Source organism: Beta vulgaris, chromosome 4 (genome assembly GCF_026745355.1).
Source record: "Beta vulgaris subsp. vulgaris cultivar EL10 chromosome 4, EL10.2, whole genome shotgun sequence".
NCBI lineage: Eukaryota > Viridiplantae > Streptophyta > Magnoliopsida > Caryophyllales > Amaranthaceae > Beta > Beta vulgaris.
This window is the reverse complement of record NC_079205.1, coordinates 47,429,573-47,455,743: the sequence shown is the minus strand read 5'-3', so window position 1 is coordinate 47,455,743 and position 26,171 is coordinate 47,429,573. Positions and strand designations below refer to the sequence as shown.

Here is a 26,171-nt window from a genome sequence, read left to right as displayed (position 1 = left end):
GTGTTTTTGAAATTGCAGTTGTACAACAATAATCTAAATTTGAATTTATTTGGGACTCTTCCTTATTATTATTATTATTATTATTATTATAATATAATAATTTTTTATTATTAATTATTATTACTTATTATTATCATCATTTTATTATGTAATAATAATATTATTATTGTTATAAAAAAAAATGTACAAGTTGTTATTATTAAGTTGAACAAACGCAACCTAAGGGTGCATTCTTTTCAACGTATATAAGCACTTTAATGCTTATTTTGAAAATGATTAGATTAAAATTGATCAAACTAGCTAAGATTAGAAAAATTTGAAATTATATGCTCCCTCTATTCCATAATTTTTTGTGCATTTCACTGTTCATACGCTTCTCAACGCACATTTTATGTCATAAATATCTGTGATTACATATTTGTAAAAATTATTGCAATTGGATATTAATATTATACTCATTAAGACAATTCAAACAAGAACCCACATGACTATATTTACTTTTATATGTTGATCAATATATAGAAGATTATCTCTGCATGTGAATAGTGTAAATAACTCAAATGCACTAAAAATTATGGAACGGAGAGAGTAATAATATTCAGTTTAGATAAGAAAAAATCAAATCGAATCACATCGGATTCGACTAATATAACTTTAAAACCAACGAAGTATAATAAGAAGAATTCATATTAGATCAGGAAAATTTATATCATATAAGAAAATTTACACCAACCCAATTGTTAGTTGCAGATGATCGCCACTGTCAATAGCGAATCGTAAACAGATCAAATTATCCAAATAAAACTCAAATATGAACCCACATCTTGTATAACATAATGTAAATTGAATATAATCCAGAAAATTCGAAGTAGTCAACGCCAAAATTCGAACTAACTCGAAGCATAATTTTACCCCAAAACCCCTCAAAATTCAAAGCCCCAAACCCACATAATTTAAGATCCCAAATTTCGAATTAATCCAGAAAATTCGAAGATAAAAAAAGTTGAGATGCACCAAATTGGAGAAAAAGAACTTACCGAAATCGCAATGAAGGAGACGGTGAAGTGAGAGAGATGAAGGGCAACGAAGGGAGGAGTGAAGGTGAGGTGAGAGAAAGAGATTGAAAGAGAGAATAGTGTCGGTGTGAGGGTGAGTATTTTGATATGTATGTGAGGTGAGAGAAAGCGAGTGAAAATGTGAGGTAATGAGGTGTATCCCGCTATGAGTGTCGTAGATTTAGAGGTTTCAATTCAAATCAATCAAGTATTTTTATTTACATTTACTGATCTACATATATATATGAAGTTTCATGGGGTGATGTATCACACCCAGACGCGCATAAGAGCCATTTAGCCAACGCTCTCCTAGCAGACTTTTCAAATGAGTGCTTCGTGTTTCTCTCTGAAAGTTGCATTTCGATTTACGATTTTCAAACAAGATGCAAGTATCTCACAAAATCTGCACACAACTTGTGGATCTTATGGTGACACAACTTGGGCTGCTATGATCGACATATGAGACCCAACATCATTGTTGGACAATGGAGAAAAGGGGGCTCAGTGGTTTGAGATTACACAGGATTTGTGTATTGAAATTTTATCTTATTACAAGTTCTATGATCTATTTAAGAAATAATACCGTCATTCTCACTACCATCCTCTCTGCTTTTCTGATGAGCACTATGTTCTTCCTTGAATTCTTACTGTTGATATTGTTTTTATTGAACTTCTTATAGCAAGAATTGAGCACAATTGTGTTCAATTGTGCATTAGATAGTTAAGTATCTTATTCTATTATGATATCATCTCGATTATTATTTTGCAAGCTTACAGTGGCTGCTATTTTGCAGGGTTACATTGGTTCCTCTAAAGAAGAAGAAATCAAGTAAAGATAAAAGAACCGTTCAAAAGCTACTTCATCAGAAGCTAATGTGAGGAGTGTAAGGCTTGCTGCTTCAAAGAAGAAAGTGAATAAAACATTATAATGTATCTACTGATTATTCAGAGCTGTTCTTGATGTTTTCGATGCACAAGATGGTCTGCAGAAATCACTTGGCCTTTTGCGTGATGCTGCTTCTATAAGATCAGAGGTTAATTCAGGGACCTTGGGGGGAGAACTTCGAAATGATATAATGTGCCCATGTGTGATCTTGTTATGGAATCACTCAAGGCTTGATATATTCAAGCTCAAGGAATCAAGGTCGCCGAAGGGTCTCAAAGATTTTCAGTCTTATTCGTCAAAACATCAAGGAATGAAGTTGCTTATAGCTTAGCAAAGTTGAGTTGTAATTCTAATGGTTTTCATGTTTAGTTAGATTACCCTCGTGTAGCATGGGGTTATTTGTAACGACGATTTTTTGTTTAATAAAATCATTATAATTTTTTCTATTTGTCATGTGTTACTTTTGTTTCTGTGTTTTTAAATTGAAGTAGGAATCCTAGACTCCTAGTACCCCAAAGCAAAAAAAAAAAATGTTATTTGCTAAACATAAATTTTCTATTTAAATTGTAGTTATTATGCTAAGTATTGCTATTAGAAGCAACTATATATAATACTACCAGTAAATAAATAAAAAAAGGTTTAGGGCTTCTTAAAAAACGCTTATGCTAAAAGGAAAGTTTTAGGGGCAATATAACCACTTTTAATTTCTCTAATCATTAAAAGAACTTTTAGAGGCAACATAAAACTTATTATAAGTAAAACATAACTTTTAGAGGCAACCAAAGTTTAGTAATGCTAAAAATGAACTTTTAGAGGCAAGTTTGAATTCACTAATGCTTAAACTAACTTTTAGAGACAACCATAAATTCATTGATGCTAAAAAGAACATTTAGGGGCATCCTATAATCCACTAATGCTAAAAATAACATTTAGAGACAATCATAGTTTAATTGATGCTAAATATATCTTTTAGAGGCTATGGATAATTATTTGCCTCAAAGTTTTGCCTCTATAGATAAATTTTCTTGTAGTGAGAGACAACTAACTACAATTGATGCTGAAAAAATAGCTTTAGAGACAACTAAATTCATGTGACACTAAATACATGGCTTTAAAGACTACAGTTGATGCTGAAAAGAAATGGCTTTAGAGACAACTAAAGTCATGTGACGCTAAATACATGGCTTTAGAGACAACTAACTACAGTTGATGCTAAACAAAATGGCTTTAGAGACAACTAAATTCATGTGATGCTAAAAATATGGATTTAGAGACAACCAATATTCATGTGATGCTAAAAACATGATTTTAGAGGCAACCAACATTCATCTGATGCTAAAATGTATCTTTAGAGGCACCAAAATATACTTGACACTAAAAACCATATACTTTAGAGGCAACCATGTTTATGTGATGGTAAAAGGGGGTTTTAGAGGCAAGTCGGCCAAATGATGTGCCTCTATAGCCAATTTTTTTGGTAGTGATCTGATGTGATCCTAGTTAGATGCCAAAAAGAAGTATTCGAGAAGGTGGTAATCCAATCCAGATTTCCCCATCCACGATCCAATCTCTCAAATATAGGTTTAGTTTTCCTTTTATTCGTCCAAGTGTATTTCGGACCATAAAAACCCAAGTCAACCAACTTACACTCATCCATGGTACGTGCAAAAAGCTCCGTCCATTTCCTATTAATAGCGTGGATTAGGGGGAATATGTTGGATGCGCATCCATCTACCTCCAAGAAGCAAAACATTGGCAATTCCAAATAAAAGCGACGTAACTTAATAATTATTCTTGGTTTCGAGGGAATTAAACAATGTTAAATCATTGTCTATTGTGTTTAGAATAATCCAATGCGTTAACACCCCATCAACTATTTATAATTTTTTATGTCACGATTTCCGGGCAACTTACATGGAATCTGAATCTATATATATATATATATATATATATATATATATATATATATATATATATATAAAACCCAAGGCAAAAACATGTCATTTGCCACATGTACCCCCCAACACACAATCAAATGAGACATATAAAACAATAAAAACGTATGTTTTAAGACTCCAACCCATTACCTTCCATTTTGAGATACAAAAGCCCTAATTTACTCCTCCACAATCTCATGTTGATCCTTCTGAAATTTTTTTCTAATTTAAAGAGAATATAATACTTCTATATTTAAAACAATTAATACAAATATATATATATATATATACATATATATATACACGCATTGAGCTGCTGCTAACAATGGTGTGTCTTACCTTTCAGTACTCTTATATTAAAAAAAGAAGTAAAGAACTCTTCAAATTTTTATAACCTTCGTACTTAACACTACTACACTATTTAATTGCATCGATTATATTCTTACAAATTCACCTAAATTCAAAAACAAGATTGTATTGTATTTTTCGTAAGTAATTATATATTTGTACTATCTTGAAGTCGAGTGTTATGTTCATGATTAATTCATACTTTAATTTATTATAAAGAAATTTTAAAAGAATTGGAAGATCATTTCCTGATCACAATCCAATGCCTATAACTCTCTTTTTTCTAGTTCTCTCAAGTGTTTGATTTAGGACTTCAAATTCACATTGATAAATGATACGCGATTGCTCATAAAGCCTACATGTTTGGATGGCCACAAATCTCGGCGTTTGTGTGGACATCACAACCAACATTTCTCTAGCGCAATGGGTAAGAAATTTTCTAGCTTATTTTTTTTCTGTGTGTAGGGTCCGCGAAGAAGGATAGGAGCATCGAGTGTGCCAGTTTATGATGTGGATGCCAAAACCCCTTTTAATGAAGTTATAAAAACCACGAGAATCCCTAGAAAAAGATCGGATCTTGTGGGAATTTTTGAACACTAAAATCAACCAATCTAATTTATGTAAAACTAATGAACAATCTGGAAATATTTTTGTGTTTTATGATTATTAATGCATGAAAATACAGGATAGATTGATCCTTGAAGTCTCAGTTAACGTTCAATGTTGGAAAGTTATGGTCTAGGCACAATCTCCTCGAAATGTCCAGGTTACAGTTTTGTGGTTAGCTAACACACAAAAGTCTCTCAATTATAACTCTTAATTTCATAAACTCTAAAACTCAGATTTCTTTAATGAAAGCAAAGCCTTATGTGCGTGTAACAATAAACCCCAATCATACTAGAACTAGGAAACTAAACACAAGATAACAATGAAATAACAAAGTCCTAACCAAGTGGAATAAGCTCCAACTTGGGGGGCCTACTATCACTCCTACTCCAACTAAACTCCTAATGTGCTTAAAGTAAGAAAAACCTATTCTAAGTAGAATAGTAAAAACTCACAAGCAAAGGACTCCTTCTACTACTATAATTCTACACCAATTAGAATCCTAATCCAACCAAGATTTCACTAGTGGAAAAATAAGGAAGGACTGCGGTTAAAAAGGCCCTTAGGGCTGTGTTTTTTGACAGCAATCCTTTCCATAGTAGCCCTTCAACATAAAGGAAGGATTGCGGTTGAAAACCACAGCCCTTCAAAACGAAGGGCTGCAGTTTTACACACAAACGTAGCCCTTCGTAGCTAGAAGGGCTGCGTTTTTGGACTAAAAACGCAGCCCTCCTTCAAGTGAAGGGATGTGTTTTTGTCAAAAACGCGACCCTTTTAACTTAGAAGGGTTGCAGTTTTAGCTCAAAACTGCAGCCCTTTTGGACCCCAAAAAAATAAAAAATAAATAAAAATTATTTTTTTGCATTTTTTATGTCAATTGACACAAAATTAATTCCAAACTGATAAAATTATAACAAAATAACAAACTGACATTTATATATAATAACAAAAACTACGAATATCCAACCAGATATATATTATCGCAAAAACAGATGAATATATTGTAAACATTAAATATTATAAGTAACAAATAAATTACAAAAAGAAAAATTAAAAATGATAAAAACTAAATCTTGACAAACCGAAAATGGTTGGAACCTAATATTTCCCGTGCTGGATATGTTTTCATCTATGAACCAGTGAACCATACAAGCAAATGGGTAGAAAGGGAAACCTATACTTTAAAGATTAATACAAAATACTAATAAAAATACCATGATTTGCAACCATTTCACTCCTCACCCACTAGCTGCTTCCCAAATTTTTTAATTGCAAGTGAATACACTTCCTTTCTTTTTCTTGATGTTCCTTCAGCAACTAACTTGACAGTCTGCACCAATCCCATAGACAACGCCAACAATAAGCAATTGACTCACATGGATCTTAACATTGCAATAACTACACAAAGAAATGCCTTCACACTGTACATGCAGGCTGCAGAAAATGCAAACATTACACAAGAGATGAATCATCAAACAATTAAAAGCTGAATATAAATTGAGATTGTCTAAGGTTAATTAGTAGGATAACGGATGGCTTAATAAAATTATAGGGTAGGAATGTTGAGATTTACATCTCTATAAAGAGAGATTAGATTCATTGATTTTCTTCCTCAAAACAACAATAATTTGGCAACACTCAACAAGCATTTGAAGACGAGAGCTTAGCAGGAGGCGCTAAAACAGAAGCTGATAAGCACATATCTAAGAACTGCAAAAGGAAAGAAAAAGAACAGCCACACTTCTCTCGACGGCGAAGATGATGAAATCGACGAAGATGATGAAATCGACGACGAAGATGATGAAATCGAATGCGAGGATGATGAAATCGACGGCGAAGATTTAGGGGCTGGGCTTTGGTGAGAGAGAGAGAATGAGTAAAGGGAGGAGAGAGAGGCAGGGGGAGAACGCGGTTGTGAGAGAAGAGAGAGAGAATGGGATTATGAGAGAGGAGAGAGAATGAGGGAGGGAGAAATAAACCCTAGCCCGCTTAACATTTTAAGCCCAATACGCGCTTGTTTTTAAATAAAATAAAAAAAGCCCATAAAGGGCTGCGCTTGTCTAAAAAACGCAGCCCTCTTAAAGTTGGAAGGGCTGCGTTTTTTAGTCAAGTGCAACCCTTCATTTAAAAGGGATGTGCTTGACTTAAAAAATGCAGCCCTTCTAACTGTAAGAAGGGCTGCGTTTTTTAGACAAGTGCAACCCTTTTTGTAAAGGACTGCGGTTTTCTTTAAAGCCGCAGCCCTACAGAGAAAGAAGAATTGCGTTTTACTTAAAAGTGCAGCCCTACAATAAAGAAGGGTTGCGTTTTGAAGAAAACGCAACCCTTCCAGCGCAACCCTTCCTTTTTTCCCCTAGTGTTTCAATTTCTAACTCAACTAGAATTATGAACAAACTAAAACTTTAAAACTCCTTATAGAACTAGGAGTTCTAATCCTACTAGGATTAGGATTTAAGAGTCCTATTCCTACTAGAATAAGGAAAACAACACAAACCCTACCAGAAATAGGATTGTCATTTCTCATACATATCAGTTTGTCATTGTTCTTTGGATTATCTAGTGCTATCGAAATGCGGTCATTTTCAGGGGCATTCAGTCCCATTCGTTGCAACTCATGAGTCTGATAAAGGAGAATATCTATAGGTTGTGTGTGCAACGTCTCTTGCCACAAGAGGCACCTGACCCAACTTCAACGATTATAAAGGAAAACTTGTTAGGTGGTTCACAGGGTTCCCTCAACTAGGCATGGTGGTGATTGTAGTAGATGAAGCATGGAAGACTAAGCGAGGCTGCCGTCGTTGGGTGGTCCTTTTGTTGGAATGGGGAGGACGTTGATGGAGCCACAAGAGTATTTGCTTTGGATTCGACTCATACATAGCTCCCGACGATTTGGCATGGTCTGCAGGAGGCAACCAAGACGACGGATAGCATTGTCATGTGGACCGACTTCGTGAGTACTAGGGATGGCAATTCAGTCCGGATCCGACCCTAGTCCGCCCCGACCCGAGGCAAAAAATTCGAGCCGACTCCGAGAAAAAAAAATCTGCATCCGACTCCGTTTAAAAAGTCCGACTACGAGTAGGAGTAGGGTCGGAGTCGGAGTTGGATCTCATAAAAAATCCGACACCTCCGATCCGACTCCGATGGATGTCCAACTCCGACTCCGACATAATCCGACTCGACATCCAACTCCGACATAATCCGACTTTGAAGCAATTAGTCTTTTTTTTGAATTAATGTATGTATATTCTCAATTTGATTTTAACTTTCAAGGCAATTAGTCTTAGACTCTTAGTTTATATTCAAAGGCGTTCCTATTAAAGGAAAAATGCGTAGGTGGACCTGCCACATGAGTCGTGACATGCCAGTACTCTATAATGTAGTATGTGTGTGTGACGTGATGGTTGACACTTGCCACACATATAAAACTTATAATACATATGCTTATGAGTTACGATATCATTTAAAAATATTATATACTTTTATTAGACAAGATCTTACCTATATATACTCAATCCGATGATGGACCAACCTAATAGTCTAGTACCCGATAAACCTTATGACCTGTGTAAATAGCTAAATCTAATTTAAAACTCTAATATATTATCTAGTGTAGTTATGTGTGTACTACAATAATTGTATACTTTTATTAGACAAGACCTAATTTATATATACTCAATTTGGCCTTGTTATAAAACCTTTCATTCTTAATAATCCCCAACTTTTAACCAAAGGTTGTATGACTCGAAATAATTTTTCGTACATAAAACACAAACGTATAACTCATGATATGACAAAAAGATATGTTGATCCAATATGATTTATGTTATCCGTATATGTTCATGATCATCGTTATTAGTTAGTGTTATATATGATACATCATAACTTTTTACTGACCTTGTTAAATTTTTATAACTCATACTGAAAAGATGAAACTATCAAAAACAAACAACAAATACTTTGTACTACTCATTTTACGATGCCATACATCATAACGACTACCTTAGCCAACTTGTGCGATTAAGAAGTAGATCACCTGGGTCAATTTGTTATACCATATTTTGTACTACTCGTTTTTATGATATCACATTCATTACTTAAATGTTTATTTCTTGTGCTTTCTTTTTAAAATTAAAGTTTTTACTCAATAAGAAAGGATGGAAAAATGTTGAATAATTAAATTTGTTTCCTTCAAAGATACAAAAGGAAAAAAGAAGCAAAATTGTGATTGTAAATTTCTTTTTCATAAAGTTCAACTTTTTAATATATAAGAAAGGATAGAGAGAAGTCACTAATTAAATTTCTTTAATTCAAAAAACAAAAGTAAAAAAATTCTCATTTGGAAAACAGTAAAGTGAAGTCAGGCTAATGTGCAACACAAACCCTAACCAAATTTCCTTATTTCTCAGTTCTCACCCGCCCACCACCTCCCTCAAACCCTCACTCTCACTCTAAAACCACCGCCTCCCCCCAACAACCGCTCAAAATGCCGCAAATCAGTGATTGGTTGTCTGCTTCACGCAAGCCAGGTAACGAATTATCAACTCTTTCACGAAGTCCGACGAGCCAGGTAATGAATCATCATCTCCTTCATGAAATTTACTAGTAATATGATATAGGTCACTTTCTATTTGTTGTAATTTTGTGTAAGTGACTTTTCTTTTATGGGGATTTCATATCTGTTTACTCCTAGTCTCCTACTATATAATGCTTACTGAAATAGTGAAGTAGAGTGTATGAATTTGATAGTAATCAGTGGACGAGATTTTAATTATTTTTTTGAATATTTGTGAACTGGCCTTAGTATTTGCAGTGGAATTAGACTATTCTTACTTTTCTTAATGGAATTTTCAACTTTAAGAGAGACAAGTTGTAAAAGAAGAATGAAAACCCAGTGATTAGCTGAAAAAATGGAATTAGTAGTAATGCAGTTATGTACCTTATTTTTTCTTCTCTGTTATGATATGTTTTAACCCTGTTATTGTAAATTGATATTTTCTTTCGTGGGAAATATTTACTTTGTGGTATGATTTGTACATTTGAAGTGTGTTTGTGATTACTAGTTCGGTTCTTTGAAGACTTAAGTATATTTTTTCATTGATATGAGTGTTTTCTTTGTTTGTATGTAGGGATGGAAGAAGTTTCATCTAGTCCTATTGAAAGATCTAGTAATCCATCTTCTAAAGAACAAGAGCCAACCCTTGGTACACAAACTAAAACAACTAAGAATGGTAATTCTAAAACTTCAAATATGGCCAATGATGACCTAGTGGTTGAACTTGTGGGTGTTAATGGTAGAAAGCTAACTTCGATGGTGTGGAAGCATTTTGAGCAACTAATAATGGATGATGAAATAAAGGCAAAATGTATGGGTTGTAACAAAGTTTTCGTTGGTGGAGGCAAGAATGGAACTTCACATTTGAAAAATCATATACGTAGATGTATGAAGACAAAACAAAATATGGATGTAAAGCAACAACTTTAAGTTCAATGCACAAGTTGCTAGAAGTGAATTGGTCAACATGATTATATTGCATGAGTATCCACTTGCTATTGTTGATCAAATTGGGTTTAAGAGATATTCAAGAAGTTTAAATCCGGATTTCAAGGTTATCTCAAGGAACACCGTTAAAACGGATGTCCTACGAGAATTTAAGAAGAGAAATCAAGGTTGATGAAGTTGTTGGCGGAGAACGAGTCTAGGGTTGCTATTACCACGGACATGTGGACTAGTAACAATCAAAGAAAAGGGTATATGGCGGTAACGGTGCATTATGTTGATAATGATTGGGTTTTGCAAGATCAAATCATTAGGTAGTTGGTTCATATTAGTTTATTATGTTTTTATTCTTGTTTATACATGTTACTTTAATATTTTTCCATGACTAATTTTTGTGCAATTTAAATGAATTTGTTAGGTTCTTGTATGTCCCGTGTCCACACAACAAATAATCAATTAGCAAGGCATTGGTTGAATGTTTGAAGAGCTTCAATTTAGATGAGAAGGTAACTACCATTACACTTGACAATTGCACAACTAATGATGCCGTTGTGGATGTTTTACGTGAGAAACTTAATTCTAGCAAGCTTATTTTGGGTGGTACTTATTTGCATATGCGATGTTGTGCTCACATATTGAACTTGATTGTGGGTGATGGGTTAGAAATGATAAGTGGTGCAATTGAAAAAGTTCGTAGTGTTGTTGCTTTTTGCACATCAACACCAAATAGGTATGAAAAATTTGAAGATGCTTGTAATTACTGTAGGATTCCTATCACTAAAAAACTTATTTTGGATTATAAGACAAGATGGAATTCATGCTGTGAAATGTTACAAGTAACCATTTTGTATAAAGATGCATTTACTAGGTTGGATTCAAAGGTGACTAAAAGCGGAAGGGATAAACTTAAATTACCTAGTAAAGAAGAGTGGAAAATGGCTAGTGACATATGTGATAGGTTGGCATTGTTTCATAGGGCTACCGAGGCTTTTTCGGGGAGAAAGTATCCAATGACAAATTTGTATTTTCAAAAGGTTTGTGAAATTAGACTTGCCTTGAGAATATGGTTTCGTTGTGGGAATAAGGTGATTGAAACTATGACTTCAAAAATGATTGATAAGTTTGATAAATATTGGAATGTGAGTAATGTGATGCTATTGGCGGCTTCGATTTTGGATCCTAGAAGAAAATTAGAATGTGTGAGCTTTTATTATAAACTTGTGTATGATGATGTTGAATTTGAATGTGGTAGAGTAAAAAGATTGTTGGTTGATTTAGTTCATGACTATGAGAAAGATACATGTCATGATGGAACTTATTTCGTGACACCTTCATCATCTCTCAATGTTAATAGTAAGAGGCCTATGGTTGATTTGGATGAAGTTGAGGGGTTATGGGAGAAACATGTTTTGGAACAACCACCTAAGAAGTCTCGTAAATGTTAGGTGGAGACATATTTGGAAGAACAAAGAATTGTTCTTGATGGAAGTAAGTTTAATCTTTTGGCTTGGTGGAATGCACAATCACATGCGTTTCCCACTCTCTCTAAGATTGCTAGAGATATTCTTGCGGTTCCTATATCTACCGTTGCTTCCGAGAGTGCATTTAGCACAAGTGGTAGGATCATTGGGCCTCATCGAAGTAGACTTCTCCCGGAAACTATTGAAGCTTTGATGTGTCTTCAAAGTTGGAGGCGTTTACATTACAAAGGTATTTTCAAATTATTTCATTTATTCGAACTTTTAGTCACTACATTTTACATAATACTAATGTAGCATAATTATAATTTCTAGATGTTACCAAGGGTAGTCTTGAATGTGCACCTATCTATGATGATGAAGATGTAGAAGCTATGGAAGAATGAAAAAGGTGAATTTTATATGTTTATGTTTTGTGTATTTAGTTAATTTTAATTATAGTGACACTTACAAGTTACAATGACTTTATTGTATAGGTTTGTGCTGGCCATGGTTGATTAAAGTTGAGGATTGAAGATTTGGATGAAGATATTTAGTTTCCATCGAAAGTTGAAGAAAAGTTAATGTAAATAATTGATTAGTTTTCATGGGAAGAAGATTGTTATTGTTGTATGGACCGTAGGTTGATTTGGATGAAATTGAGAACTTTATGTTGAATGGACCTTTCTTTTTAATCATGTATTTGTCTATTTGATTTTATATGCTTAGTTAAACTTAAATTATTGTCATATGAAGATAGTATTGTTGTTAGTAATGATTACATTTTTTGTATTATACAAGATTTTTATATTTTATAAAATAAAACGTGCAAAAAGAAAGTCGGATGTTCGGATTATCGGAGTCGGATGTCGGATTCGGATCGGAGTCGGATGTTCGGATTTTAAGTCGGGTCGGATTATCGGAGTTGGAGTCTGAGTTAGATTTAAAATCCGACTTCTTGTATGGTCGGAGTCGGATTATGCGAAATCCGGTCCAAGTCCGACCCGTTGTCATTCCTAGTGAGTACCGTTCGCATGATTTAGCAATTGCATCAAGATAAGGTTAACTACTACTAGCTTGCCTATAATATAGTATAACAAGCTAAGACTTTGTTCTATTCTTCAAATGACAAAGTAGATCGTAAGGTTGTATCTCAGGCAAATCAACAGGCTACCCAAACCAGGAGAGGGATTGAGCCCAAAAAAATAACTCGTAGTAACGCCCGGGCAACAACTAGTTTTACATCTAATACTCCCACCGTCTCAGAATACTCTTGACACTTACCAAGGCACATAATTTTAGATGATAAGTTGTTGTTTGATTATCAATTGTTATTTTATTGAAAAGTGGATGTGATAGGAGTTAGTAGTTAGTAAAAGTAGTATTATTTTAATTTAAGAAGAGAGAATGTAGGTCATGCATGGTTGGAGTTGGTAGGTAATAAGAGTGATATTATTTTATTTGGAGAAGAGAGAGTATGAATCAGTAATTAAAAGGTAGAATGATTAAAATGATAGTGGATCATATTCTAGAATAGAAATGTAAAAAGTATTTAGAAATAGATAAAAAAAAGGAAAATATAAAGAGTATTATGAAAAGTGAGTACTAAGAGCACCATTATTCATAATTGAAAAAAAGAGAGCATCCCACTCTCTTTCTAACTTTCACTCTCTAAAAAATAACATCTCACAATCTTTTCCCACTCATCTCCTTAACAATGAACCATTTTTCAATCATCCCAACTACTTTTTCCTATCTCTCTTACTTTTTGACCCTGCCCAACTACTTTTTCTCTCTCATCACTCAACCACCATCATACCATATTTTTATTATTTACTTTTTAATGATATGAAATATTCATCACTAATTGATATTTTATTATTACTTAATTAAATTAATAATTTTAAAATTATAATAATCATTTTAATAATTAAGTTATCTACATATTTTGCTCTTACTAATACGTAGCATATGTAATTAGTGTTTTCATTAAGTAATTAAATACGAAATTAGTTACCACTATCTTATGCATACATAATTAACGATCTACTAATTAATTTATGAAACATAATAAGCTTTTTTAATATAATTTTAAGAACGAAATACATAAAATGCTACATTGGTGTGACAATTACAAACTTAATTAAGAAAAAAAGTACATAAAACTTAACTAAGAACGAAAAACATAAAACTTAATTAAGAAAGAAATACATAAAATGCTCTTAATTAGCATTCCCACCAAATTTATTTCTGCCATATATTGGCAACCAAATCACGTTTCAAGGAATGATGCACATGTTGATCTTCAATTGCGTCTCTATTGGCCATGTACTAGTTGATATCTACGATCCGATCATGATAATATTCAAATTCGTCCCCATTATTACTTATGTTGGTAGTGAATTCAGTAGTATCTGCATAGTGTGCATACATATCTCGTTCATCTTCCACAATCATGTTGTGCATGATAATGCAAGACAACATGATGTCATTGAGAATTTCCTCATTCCATGCGAGGGATGGTCTACGAACAATAACAAACCGAGATTGCAGCACCCCAAATGCTCTCTCTACATCTTTTCGCGCTCCTTCTTGGTGTTGAGCAAATAACTTGTCCTTGACAGTTTGAGGACATGTAACTAATTGAATGAATGTTGCCCAATTCAGATATATACCATCAGTGAGATAATAACCCTTATCATATTGGTTACCATTCACCGTAAACTGCACAGGTGGTGCTCGACCTTCTAAAACATCCCTAAACACAGGAGATCGGTGAAGAACATTTAGGTCATTGCACGAACCTGGTATCCGGAAGAAAGAATGCCATATCCATGAGTCACGATCAGCAACAACTTCAAGAACTAAAGTAGCAACACCAGCTCTTCCTTGATATTGTCCTTTCCATGCAGTCGGACAATTTTTCCATTCCCAATGCATACAATCTATGCTGCCAACCATGCCCGGAAATCCACGTTCTTCACCGAATCTGAGTAGTCTAGCCAAATCGTCTGGAGTAGGCCGTCTCAAGTACTCCGCACCAAATTTCATGATGACCCCCTTCGTGAATTTCATCAATGATATTCGAGCTGTGCTTTCACTAATTCGCACATACTCGTCAAGTGAATCCGCCGCTACCCCGTAGGCAAGCATTCGAATAGCCGCTGTACACTTTTGTAGGGGCAATAAACCTAACTGACCCATAACATCACTTTTTTGAGTGAACCATACATCACTTGCAACGACACTGTCCATAATCCGAAGAAAGACATGTCGTTGCATTCGAAATCTTCGACGAAATAAACGAGCTGGATAGACTTGTTAATCAGAAAGTAATCATTGAACAAGCTTCTATGACCTTCCTTCCTGCCTCGATTAGGCCGTGAATGACCTTGTTCATTATCATCAGTCACTTTTGCTCTTCTATTCCTTGGTGTTGGAGTTACATTTTATATAAGAGTTGGAGCAAGTGGTCAAACAATATTGGTCAAGAAATCATCTATTTCTCGTGATGATCTTCTTTCATTGGAACTAGAGGAACTTGAACGGGAAAAGTTTAAGTTGAAGGAGTTCATTCTTGTGTTTTGGTTTGGTGTGAGAAAATGGTGAACAATATTATGTTTGGGTTTGGTGTGAGAAAATTGTGAACAAGGATGCTTGAGTTATATAGCATAAAATAATGTAAAGGGAAGTACAATAATGTAAAAAGCAGTTAAATAATGTTAAAAGTAGAACAATAATGTAAAAAGTAGTACAAGCAATAACACATAAAAGCAGTACAATAATGTTAAAAGCAGAACAATAGTGTAAAAAGTAGTACAATAATGTTAAAAGCAGAACAATAATGTAAAATATAGTACAATAATACATAAAAGCAGTACAATAATGTTAAAAGCAGAACAATAATGTAAAAAGTAGTACAATAATACATAAAGCAGTACAATAATGTAAAAAGCATAACTATTATGTAAAAAGTTGTATTCATATGTCAATTCATATAATAAGTAAAGTTTGAAATTTACACAAGTACATTTTTAAACCTTTTTTTATTAAATGAACTTAAACATACAAATGCTAACTTTTACAAAAACTTCTACGTAAACATAAACATAAACAAAAATTTAAACTAAAACATAAACTAAATTGGAATGTAAACATAAACTTAAACTTTAACATGAAATCCACATTTTCATAGCTTAACTAGTACATAAACATAATCAATGAAAAATTAGATTATTCGTCAACCATGTTGTTAGTGTCTCAATCACACCCTCCTCAAATGTTGTTGGATTTTCCTTTGCATACAATGCTCGTAGCAAATCCATGTTCTTATGATACTCTTGCACTTTATGCAACCTGGTTTGCAACGCTATTTCTTGTTCCTTTGCAGCAACCTTCCTTGCTTGAACCTCCAACTTTTTGTCTTCTCTTTCAACATCTACACTCCTAAGTCCTACCCTCTAAATGGATCTGAAGCCTTTCATTAAATGCAACAAAACACTCAATTGTCTGACCAGACACCCCTTTGAGCTTAGACTTCGCTTTCTTAGAACCATAGAGACGTGGGTCCACTTCACCTCCTTCACCTCTAGTAGGTGTCTCGGGCATTGAGTCGCTTCCATCAACTCTTGTCCTCTTACCGCTACCTCTGCTTCCAGGTGAATCAACATTTTCTTGTGGATTTTTGGGGCGACCACGTGGACTTTCCATTGATTTTATAACTATTGACCTCCATTTCAGGAACTTCCTCAACATTTTTCAAGCATGTTCGAGGATGAACCTACCATTTTTCCTACGATGCAATGCATGAGCTTCTATCAGAACATCATCATTGTTTTGACCACTCTTCTTTCTTGCAAGAGCTTCATCATAAAATGCAGCCCACCTTAAAACCCGTGGAGCAACTCTACTCCAACGACCTTTCACCATATCAGCATTTCTTGGAGCAATTTCTGTTGGGTTTGCTATTCTTCCTGCCTCGAAAGCTTCCCAAACGTTTCCCTATAAGACATTTTTCTTTTGGTACGTCCCACTCATCTTATCAAGAGAAGTGTTCATAAATGCGGAGACCAGGAGTTCATCTTCAACTTGATCCCGAACCCTCTTACCACAAGAACTTGTTGCTGGGATAAGTGGGTTTTGTGATTAAACGGGTTGTCTTTGTGGTGGTTGCTGAGATTGATTAGCTGATAGTAATTGCGAAAATGATTGAGTTCCCTAAACAAAGTCATCAAAACCATCAGAATCATCATCTTGATGGTATTGACCAACACCATCACCATCATCACCTTCTTCGTATTCACCACCATTATCATCAACATCATTGTTCGGAGATGCATATCACTACTAGAAAAGGAGTGTTGTGAAGACGCTTTTTGGCCCAATTGGCGACGCTTAAAAGTGTTGAGAAATTTGCTCTCGACGCTGTCAAAAAGCGTCGAGCAGAATCAGTCGGTATTTCGCGTCACCAAAGCGTCGCCAATGGCGACGCTGTACAACGTCTCCACATTGGTTAGTGGGGGTGCCATCAATTAATTTTTAGACGCTTTAAAGTGTCCTAATTCAAGACGTTTTTTGTTGACTACAATTAGTCACGACGCCTTTTAGTGTTGAGAGAAATTTGGGTGGAAAGTTATTCTTATATTTGTCATACGTTCTTGACAAGGAAAAACGTCTAGATTTTGTATGGACTCTTTTCATACTTTTTTCCTAATTAATTAACAAATAATAATATATAATAATACAATAATATAATATATAGTAATTTAGAATATAAAGTCAACAATGGAACCTGATGATTACATAAAAATACTTTGAGCAATGTATATATTATTATCATAAATCATAAACGTAGTTCATACAATTAAATCCCTACATACGTTTATCAATATATAATACTTCATAACTAATATGTTTCTAAAAATAAATGCCACAAAATTAAAACACAATGAAGATGTAGTTGTAGCCTTACAAAGCTAAATAATACTAAAATCTAGCAAAACAATGATGGTATCCAGTTTGAACAAGTAGTGTCTTCATGTTCTTGATTGTTGGACCTTTATTATTATTTTCGGGTACCTTCAAAAGATGAAAAATAAGACCAAAATTATAATTAGCACATGTAATATATCCCAAGAAATCAATATATAAAGCAAGATAAGTGCAATTAAGCAATTTTTTCTACAAATTACAGATTTACAGAAGACGAGTAACATGCACACCAAGTTGTTACTTATTTCATCATCCTAAACTGAGACTGAGAATCCCTCTGAAACTTATTCTAGAATAAGTAAATTAAAGGTGTAAAATAAAATACCATTCTGAACTGTGCAATGGCCAAAATCACCTCCTTGCGCAAGCATGTTTATCATCAGATGTGTTTAAAACAGAGCAAAATATTATATATAATGCCTATTTGTGGACAGAAAAGCAGAATGGATAACTCACCAGATCCATATGCGAAGGAGAAGATATTAGAAGTAACCCAATAACAAAATATAACCTGCAAAGAAAAACATGGGAAAAAAAATTAAGGACCTGCTTTTCTGATTGATGATGATATGCACATGAAGAACCAAGTTCAGCAGAAGACCAAAACCAGATTGAATATATTTCACAAAAATACTTCTACACAAACAGTGATGAAATTTGAGATATAAATTGCTTCGAATCTAAGATTACTCGGTGTATATGCCTTCAACCAAGCCCAACCTCCTGCACTAGCCTCCTGAAGACTTGTACAGATGGTAGGCAATTTACAAGTATTTCCGTTCCCTTATTTAACCTGAGAATCTTAACTAGTGTAAAATAATGTATTTTATCTCTTTACTAAGTAAACCAACACACAAACAAAGTTATAAAGCTCAAAACATGAGACATCTAAAGTACCATCCAAGACATAGAGTGCTAAAAAGAATTAACCAAGCATTGTACTTACATTGCTTTGTACATACTCAGAACTGGACCCTAGAATTCTCTCCCCATAGGCACCCAAACCACCTCGGATAAACCCAGAACCTGCTGCAGAGAATGCGTCTCTAAATGGATTAGACTGCGAATTAGCAGGCGGTCGCAACATAGCAGGCTGAGATCCTATATTGTTATACATCTCTGTCCTGAAATCCAGAATACAGAAACCAGATTTAGAACTGGTAATTCAGATAGAGAATAATTCCAAAGAATTTGATTATATTCTTAGAAACCAGAAATACAAAACATGATGGGACTAAATTAGATCGTATATGTACCATTAGTTTTGCCCCAATATTCTCGTTGTCACTGGCTCCTAGTCGTTGACAGTCTAACCTTAACCAGTTCACTTCCTTCAAAAACTTGTCTCACTTCCTTTACCATGTTATCGAGACACCAATTTTTTGTTCTAAAATAAGAAAGAATTTATATGTTATATTCACAAAACAAAATAAGATGATCCAAGGACAAGTGAACTTCCCTAAATGCAAAACATAAAATTGCTCCATGTTTCCATTTCATCTCTCTAATCTTTTTGTAGTTAAGAAAAAAACTATAGCTTGCTACTATAACTTTACATTTAAAAGGTGTGCACTATACTAACACAAATGAGTTCTAGCAACACGAATGATAAGAAGTCCTGACTCCTAAGTGAGCAATGCAAGTACTTTATTCATATCTTTAGTCAGAATTATGGTTCAGGTATCTTCTTTGTCAAATTAAAACAAATGTTCGCCAATTTTCAATTGAGACAATGGCATCATCTTCATATCATATGATGGCATAAATATAAGTGAAGCATAAATTAAGACAAGTCAACATATTTGTGATGTTCAACTTCATTATTCGTAAAGATCGCATTAGCAAAATTAAACAAAATCCCTAGACATATATTCAAGGCTTTTTATCAAAAAAAATCAATTGCTAAATTGTTAACATCTAGTTAGCATAAGCCAAAATTAAATCATAGTAATAAGGAATATCATAAATTAAAATTCGAAAAATGCAGAAATCAATAGAGAGAGAGAGGATACACACTCTTATATGAAATAGACCATGCTCCGAGCAAAGAAAGCTACGAAAATGAATCAAAATTGCAAAGGTTGCAAGATTTAGATGACAAAAAAGATTCTTTCTGCAGTTATCAGAGGGGAGAGAGAGAATGAATTGGGGGTTAGGGTTGAGATGTTGAGTAGTGGGGGCGTGGGCCGTGGAGTGAGAGCGAGTGTTTTTATCCCAAAAAAGTTTCAAAATACCGGGCTAGAAACATCACGTAAGTGGCGAGTGTTTAGTTCCTTAAAACTCAACGCCTTTTGACATCGAGAAGGGTCAGCGACGCATTTAAGCGTCGAGCAAACACGGGTGTGAAGCTTCCACCCAACGCTCTCTTAATGGTGTCGAGCACAAAGCGTCCACATATATGGCTTTTTGTAGTAGTGCATCTTCTTGGTATTGAGAAAATTCATAATTAGGATCAAGTTGACGATATGAAAGGTTGGCATTTTCAAATGGAGATTCATGGTAGAGGTTATCATATTGAGGAGAAGCATTTTGAGAATTTTTTGCCCTTTGATTGGTATTTATCTGAGAGGGTTGACGATATTTTGATTGATTTTGAGAATATTGGCGATAATTTGACTGATTTTGAGAGCTAATTAAGTGAAATTATTGCCTAGGCATTTGGTTTTTTGAGTGATTTTGGGGTTGATTTCTTATATAATTAGGATGATCAGGATCCATAACTATAAGAATTTGAAAATAAAGAGCAATGGAAGAAAAGTTAGAACAAATAGAAGAAATTAGTGAAGATGGAGAAAATTAAGTGTATCCAAAATATAGCAAAATGGGTCTCTCTTTATAGATCCCGAAAAAATAGAGCCGTTGGTTATTATTTTTTTTTGATTTATATTTTTTAAAATATAACCGTTGCAAAATTTACAACGGTCATATTTCAATTGCCCAATCGAAGCCACCCATGTGTCGTAAGTGCCAAATGGCACGCTGCAACTGGCGTTGACACGCGTGTCACTTTTAAACTTTTTTTTGGCTGGCAACGCTGCGTTTTGCTGCGTTGCCAGCCAAAAAAAAAAATTTAAAAATGATGACCAGGCAGTGGGTCCCACTCCCATCCCCGATCATCTTTTCACTCACCCCAATCCTTTTTTTTCCCTAATCACCCCATTCACCTCACAATCTTATTCTCAATTGTGATTAAGAGCATTTTTTCATGATCATAAACTTGATCTTATTTCTCACTCATGAATAAGGGTGCTCTAATAAATTTGAACCTAACCATTGAAAAAACTAACACGTGCAATATTATTGCACAACTCCAATAAGTAATTTCATTAAACAAAGTTAGATGTTTTTCAACAAAAGTATCAAAAAAAAAAAGATGTTAGTGAGAGAAACTCAGCTCGAGCCCCAAAACCCTAGAAAAAAGCCCCAATTCAATTTCTTGGTAGATCCTCTCAATTCTCCCTTTGTCTCTGCAATTTCTTCCCTTAATCCTCTCTCTGATGGTAAAAAGTGGAAGCTGAAGCGTCTTTCTTTGGTTTTCTTGCTGTTCCTCCATTTTATTGGCGTCTTCCATCAATTGTTGGATGTTCGCCCAAGTAATCCTCCTAGCTTCAAGGCTAGATTTTCATCATTACGCGTGGTTCCGTGCTTCGATGTGAAGTTCTGGAGCTTTAATTACATTATTATCTTCTTAATTATCTCGCTGCAGTCTTTCAATTGGATTTGGGGCTTCTCTCTCTTCCAATTTAAATCTAAAGTTAATTGGGGTTTTAGGGTTTGTCTGAGCAATGCATTAAATGCGACTGTTGAGTCGCTTTCTCTCTTTAGGCTAGAGTGTGACAGAGGGTTCCTTCATTTCTGGTTGGGTATTTTTTTGGTGCCAGTAGGAGTTCATCATGATGATCTAGGTTTGCAGACGGATTTGATGCAGAATTTTGATCGTTCAAGAGCATTAATGGTGATGGAATTTATCATTTGCTTAGCTGGGTGTCAATTTTGGCTTCCTCTCATTCATCAGGTAGTTAACTTGTTCTATAAAAGGCAAAGGTTGGTAAGATTTTATTTCTCATTCTTTTCCTTCAGTTTTTCTGTTCTGTTAATCCTTCTCTGTCTGTGGTCTCATCTTTCTGTTGTTTCGTTAGCATTTAATATGGCCAAATCTTCCTCTTTTAAAGAGGTAGTTCTAAAAAACTCTATATCTCACTCTCAAGATGGTCCTGCTGACAATGCAGTCCCTGTTGTTCATGTTTCTGATTCGTCTTTCCCCTCCCCTCCTCCCATTCAAGACCCCCCTCCTCCCCCCACTTTTCCTGCTCCCATTGTTCTAGATGATCTCCCTCAAGTTAAGCTTGATATTGAGGCATTATCTAAGAGTTGTTTGTTTGCAAAAATGTTGTCAGCCCCTCTTGATGTTAGAACCATTCGTGCTCGTACTAAGGCAGATTGGAAGTTCCTCCATGGTGAGGTGGAATACCTAGAAATGGGTAATAATTGGCTGTTACTAAAGTTCTCTAATCCTGTTGATGCCTCCCTTGTGTGGAGTGAGAGACCCTGGCATGTCCAGGGTGATCTCTTTGTCCTCCAACCTTGGAAGGCTTTTTTTGACCCTTACCTGGAAGAAATTAAGTGGGTTGATTTGTGGGTTCGTATCCCTCGTCTCCCCACTGAGCTGCTTAATTTTGACTCTGTTGCTAATCTTCTTGCTGCTAATGATATTGGAGCTTTAATTAAGCTTGATCAAAGTTCTCTTTTGAGGAACAAGATCAGGTTTGCTAGAGCTTGTGTTCGGGTCAATATTCAAGGTCCCTTGCTTGAATTTGCTGAAGTTTATCGTGTGGGTGACTTGGTTCATGGTTACATTATTTGGTATGAGGATTTCTCTACTGGATGTTCCTTTTGTGGTGAGTGCTCTCATGTCATAGATGCTTGTCCCCTTCTTAATCCTCCTAAAAAAGAGATAATGGTGCAATTGCTTAAAAACCCGAAACAGAAAGATTTATATTATTCCATGGCTAAGGCTACTGGGCAAGAAGTTCATGAATCCACTGCTGAGCAAGCACAAGTGGTTCATGCCCAATCTAAACATTTTAAAAAACACTCTTCTGCCCCTAAATCAGTCCCTTCTCCAGCTGCTTTTCCTCATGGTGGTACAGGTATTTTAGCTACTCCAAAGCCACCTGGTATTGTGATTCATAGTCCTGTAGGTGCTCATCCTCGGAAAGATTATGGTAAGCTTCCCCCTCCTCCTGTGCATGGCAAGGGGAAAGGTAAGATGTTAGTTATGCATCCAGTTGTTTCGGATGACTCCTCTGATGATGAGGCTACTATCATAGCTCCTCTTATTCCTCTTCATTTTCCTAAGCCTTCTGGGTATGGGATTGAGCATGCTGGTGATTCAGTCACCCCCTTGTGCTCTGCTGTCCCTGAGAAGGTTTCTATTCCTTCTGATTCTTTTAGTGAGGCTCAGGGCATTAGTCCCCTTGCTCTTGCTGTCCACTGTTTACAGGATATGCATGCTGATGAGAACAATGATACTACGCTCCTGGTTGAGAATGGTAACTCTGGTAGTTTGGGTGAGTTTAACTCACTGGCTGAGCATTCCTTTCACTCTCTTCACTCTGACAGCTCGATAGTTCGTCATATTGAGCACTTGGGGGTTGATCCTGCCTTCCCAGTTACTCTCTCATCCCAGTCGGGCTCAGTGAGAAGGAGAGATGAAGATATGGAAGCTGATGATGCCTCTTCTGCCCTGAAGAGGAAGAGAAACTAAGCTGGTTTGAGCATCCCTTTTTGCCAAAATGATCGTGTGCTGATCTCTTATTAGATGTCGATTGCTGCATGGAATATTCGTGGTGTTGCAAGGAAGAATGCTTTATTAGAAGTTAAAGATTTTTGCCAAAGTTGTAATATAAAAATTATGATGTTATGTGAAGTTAAATCCCAGTCCCCTCCTTCTAGTTTATCTGCGCTTGAAGTAGGATTTGAGTTTTATGATTTCATCCCCACTATTGGCTTATCAGGGGGTATTTGGTTATTTTGGAAATCATGTAACTCAAATCCTTTTAGTTTGTCTGTAATATATAAAGCTAATAGGTTCCTTGCTTGTTCTATTTCTCTGCTTAATGTCAATTTCTCCTTTACTGCTATATTTCTTTATGCCCCTGCTAGACATGAATTCAAACAAGAATTTTGGTTGGAACTGAGTTCTTACATCAATTCTTTAAGTACTCCATTCATTCTAATTGGCGATTTTAATGAAATCAGGTCGGAACAGGACAAAATGGGGGGAGCTGTTTTCAATAGCTCTCGGCTTTTTCGAATGAATGAATTTTTTTCCCAAGTTGAATGTGTTGATATCCCTTTCTTTGGTGACCGTTTTACTTGGCGAAAAAAGAAAAGTGGAGAGAATAATATTTTTGAACGGCTCGATAAAGCTATTGCCTCTATCTCATGGTTATCCCAATTCCCGCAAGCAAAAGTTGTTCACCACCCTTTTACTTCCTCTGATCATTGTGTAGTTTCCCTTGATTATCTCCCTTGTAAACCTCTCAAAGCCCCGCCCTTTCGTTTTGAAAAGATGTGGTGTGCTCGTAAAGATTATGATACTCTTATTTAAAAAACTTGGTGTACACACTTTGTAGGCTCCTATATGTTTTGTCTTGTTCAAAAATGCAAAATGCTAAAAATCAAATCCAAAGTTTGGAATCAATCTCAGTTTGGCAATGTTTTTCGTCAACTCCGGAAAGTTGATCAGATTCTCTTGGAAGTCCAATCGTCCCTCCTTCATAACCAGAATGATAAGTTATTACAGGAAAAACAAGAGAGGTTCCTGCTCAAACGTCAAAAACTTCTTGCTTTTTCTCATGAGTACTGGAAACAAAAAAGTAAAACGCTGTATTTGACTCAAGGTGACCATAATACAAGTTATTACCATGCCCATGCCTCTATTAGACGAAGTCGGAACCAAATAAAAGAGTTTATTTCTATTGATAATCAGCGAATCACTTTTCCTATTGAAATTTCGGATACCATTTCTAAAGAATTTCAGGCCCGGTTTGTATCCAACCCTGCCTGTGGGTTTGATTCAAGGGTGGATTTTGAGACTATTTCTACTGTTATATCCCCTGAGGATAATACCTTTTTGACTAGTGAAGTGTCTAGTGATGAAATTAAACGAGCTACTTTTGATTTAGCTCCGGATAAGTCTCCGGGACCGGATGGGTTCCCCCCTTACTTTTTCCAAAAATATTGGTCGCTTGTAGGTAATTCTGTTATTCGAGCTGTTAAAGCTTTTTTCCATTCAGGTCGTCTTTTGAAAGAAGTGAATCACACCTTTTTAGCTTTGATCCCCAAAATTGATAACCCCTCGACATCAAACCACTTTCGCCCTATTAGTCTATGTTCTACCATCTATAAGATCATCTCTAAAATCCTGACGAGTCGGCTTAAGATAGTCATGGGTAAGCTGATCCACCCCCTTCAAGGTGCCTTTGTCCCTGATCGGTTAATCCAAGATAATATTTTGCTAGCGCATGAGGTTTTTCATTCTTTTAACAAGAAAGGGGGCTCATCTGGTTGGATAGCTATCAAGCTAGATATGGAAAAGGCATATGACCGCTTGGAATGGCCATTTATTTTTGAGATGCTTTCCCAGTTAGGTTTTAATGCTCGATGGATTAGTTGGATACGAGAATGTATCACAACTACTTCTTTTTCGGTTTTAGTCAATGGTATCCCTGGCTTCTCTTTTTCTCCTTCTCGGGGAATTCGTCAAGGAGACCCTCTTTCGCCGTTTCTTTTTATTTTGTGTGCCGAACTCCTTGCCCGCAATTTAGCTGCTGCTAGTCTGAACCGTGAAAAACTGATTGGGGTTTCGATAGGCCATTCTAGAGTGCGTATCCCATTTCTGACTTTTGCGGATGATACTATGATTTTTGCTAAAGCTTCGGATGCCAGTTGCATTGCCATTCGTCAAATTTTAGATAAGTATTGCTCCCTCTCGGGACAACTTGTTAACTATCACAAGTCTTCTTTCCAAGTTACTTCTAATATTTCAGAAGCTTCTAAGGCTAATTTTGCTTCTATTCTGGGCATGGTTGAAACTCATGAGCTTGGCGACTACTTAGGTTGTCCCATCATCACCTCTCGTGTGAATAAGGAAACTTTTAGTAAGGTGGCTTCCAGAGTCACAAACCAGCTACCTAAGTGGAAAGCAAATTCGCTTTCTCAAGCTAGGCGTCTCGTCTTAATCCAATCTAATTTGGCAACAAAAGCCAATTATCAGATGCAGAGCTTCCTGCTTCCAAAGCCCATTCTGTCTTCTCTTGATAAGACTTACAGAAACTTCTTCTGGAATAAGGAGGCTTCTAATTCTTCTGCAAATCTAATAGGTTG

At 35.5% G+C, this 26,171-nt stretch overlaps 1 protein-coding gene and 1 pseudogene across 1 annotated transcript; both read right to left on the bottom strand.

The window, feature by feature from the left end:
* Positions 1-14,120: 14,120 nt before the first annotated feature.
* Positions 14,121-15,044, bottom strand: LOC104890956 (uncharacterized). Its single transcript, XM_048641857.2, has one exon. The coding sequence runs from the start codon at positions 15,042-15,044 to the stop codon at positions 14,121-14,123; it is 924 nt and encodes a 307-aa protein (XP_048497814.2).
* Positions 15,045-16,118: 1,074 nt separating this feature from the next.
* LOC104890936 (glutathione S-transferase T3-like) lies at positions 16,119-20,438 on the bottom strand (annotated as a pseudogene).
* Between the last annotated feature and the right edge of the window lie 5,733 nt (positions 20,439-26,171).

Bases quoted from the DNA above. Each gene is read 5' to 3' on its own strand.
- LOC104890956 (XM_048641857.2), bottom strand. From the start codon at position 15,044: ATGGACAGTGTCGTTGCAAGTGATGTATGGTTCACTCAAAAAAGTGAT.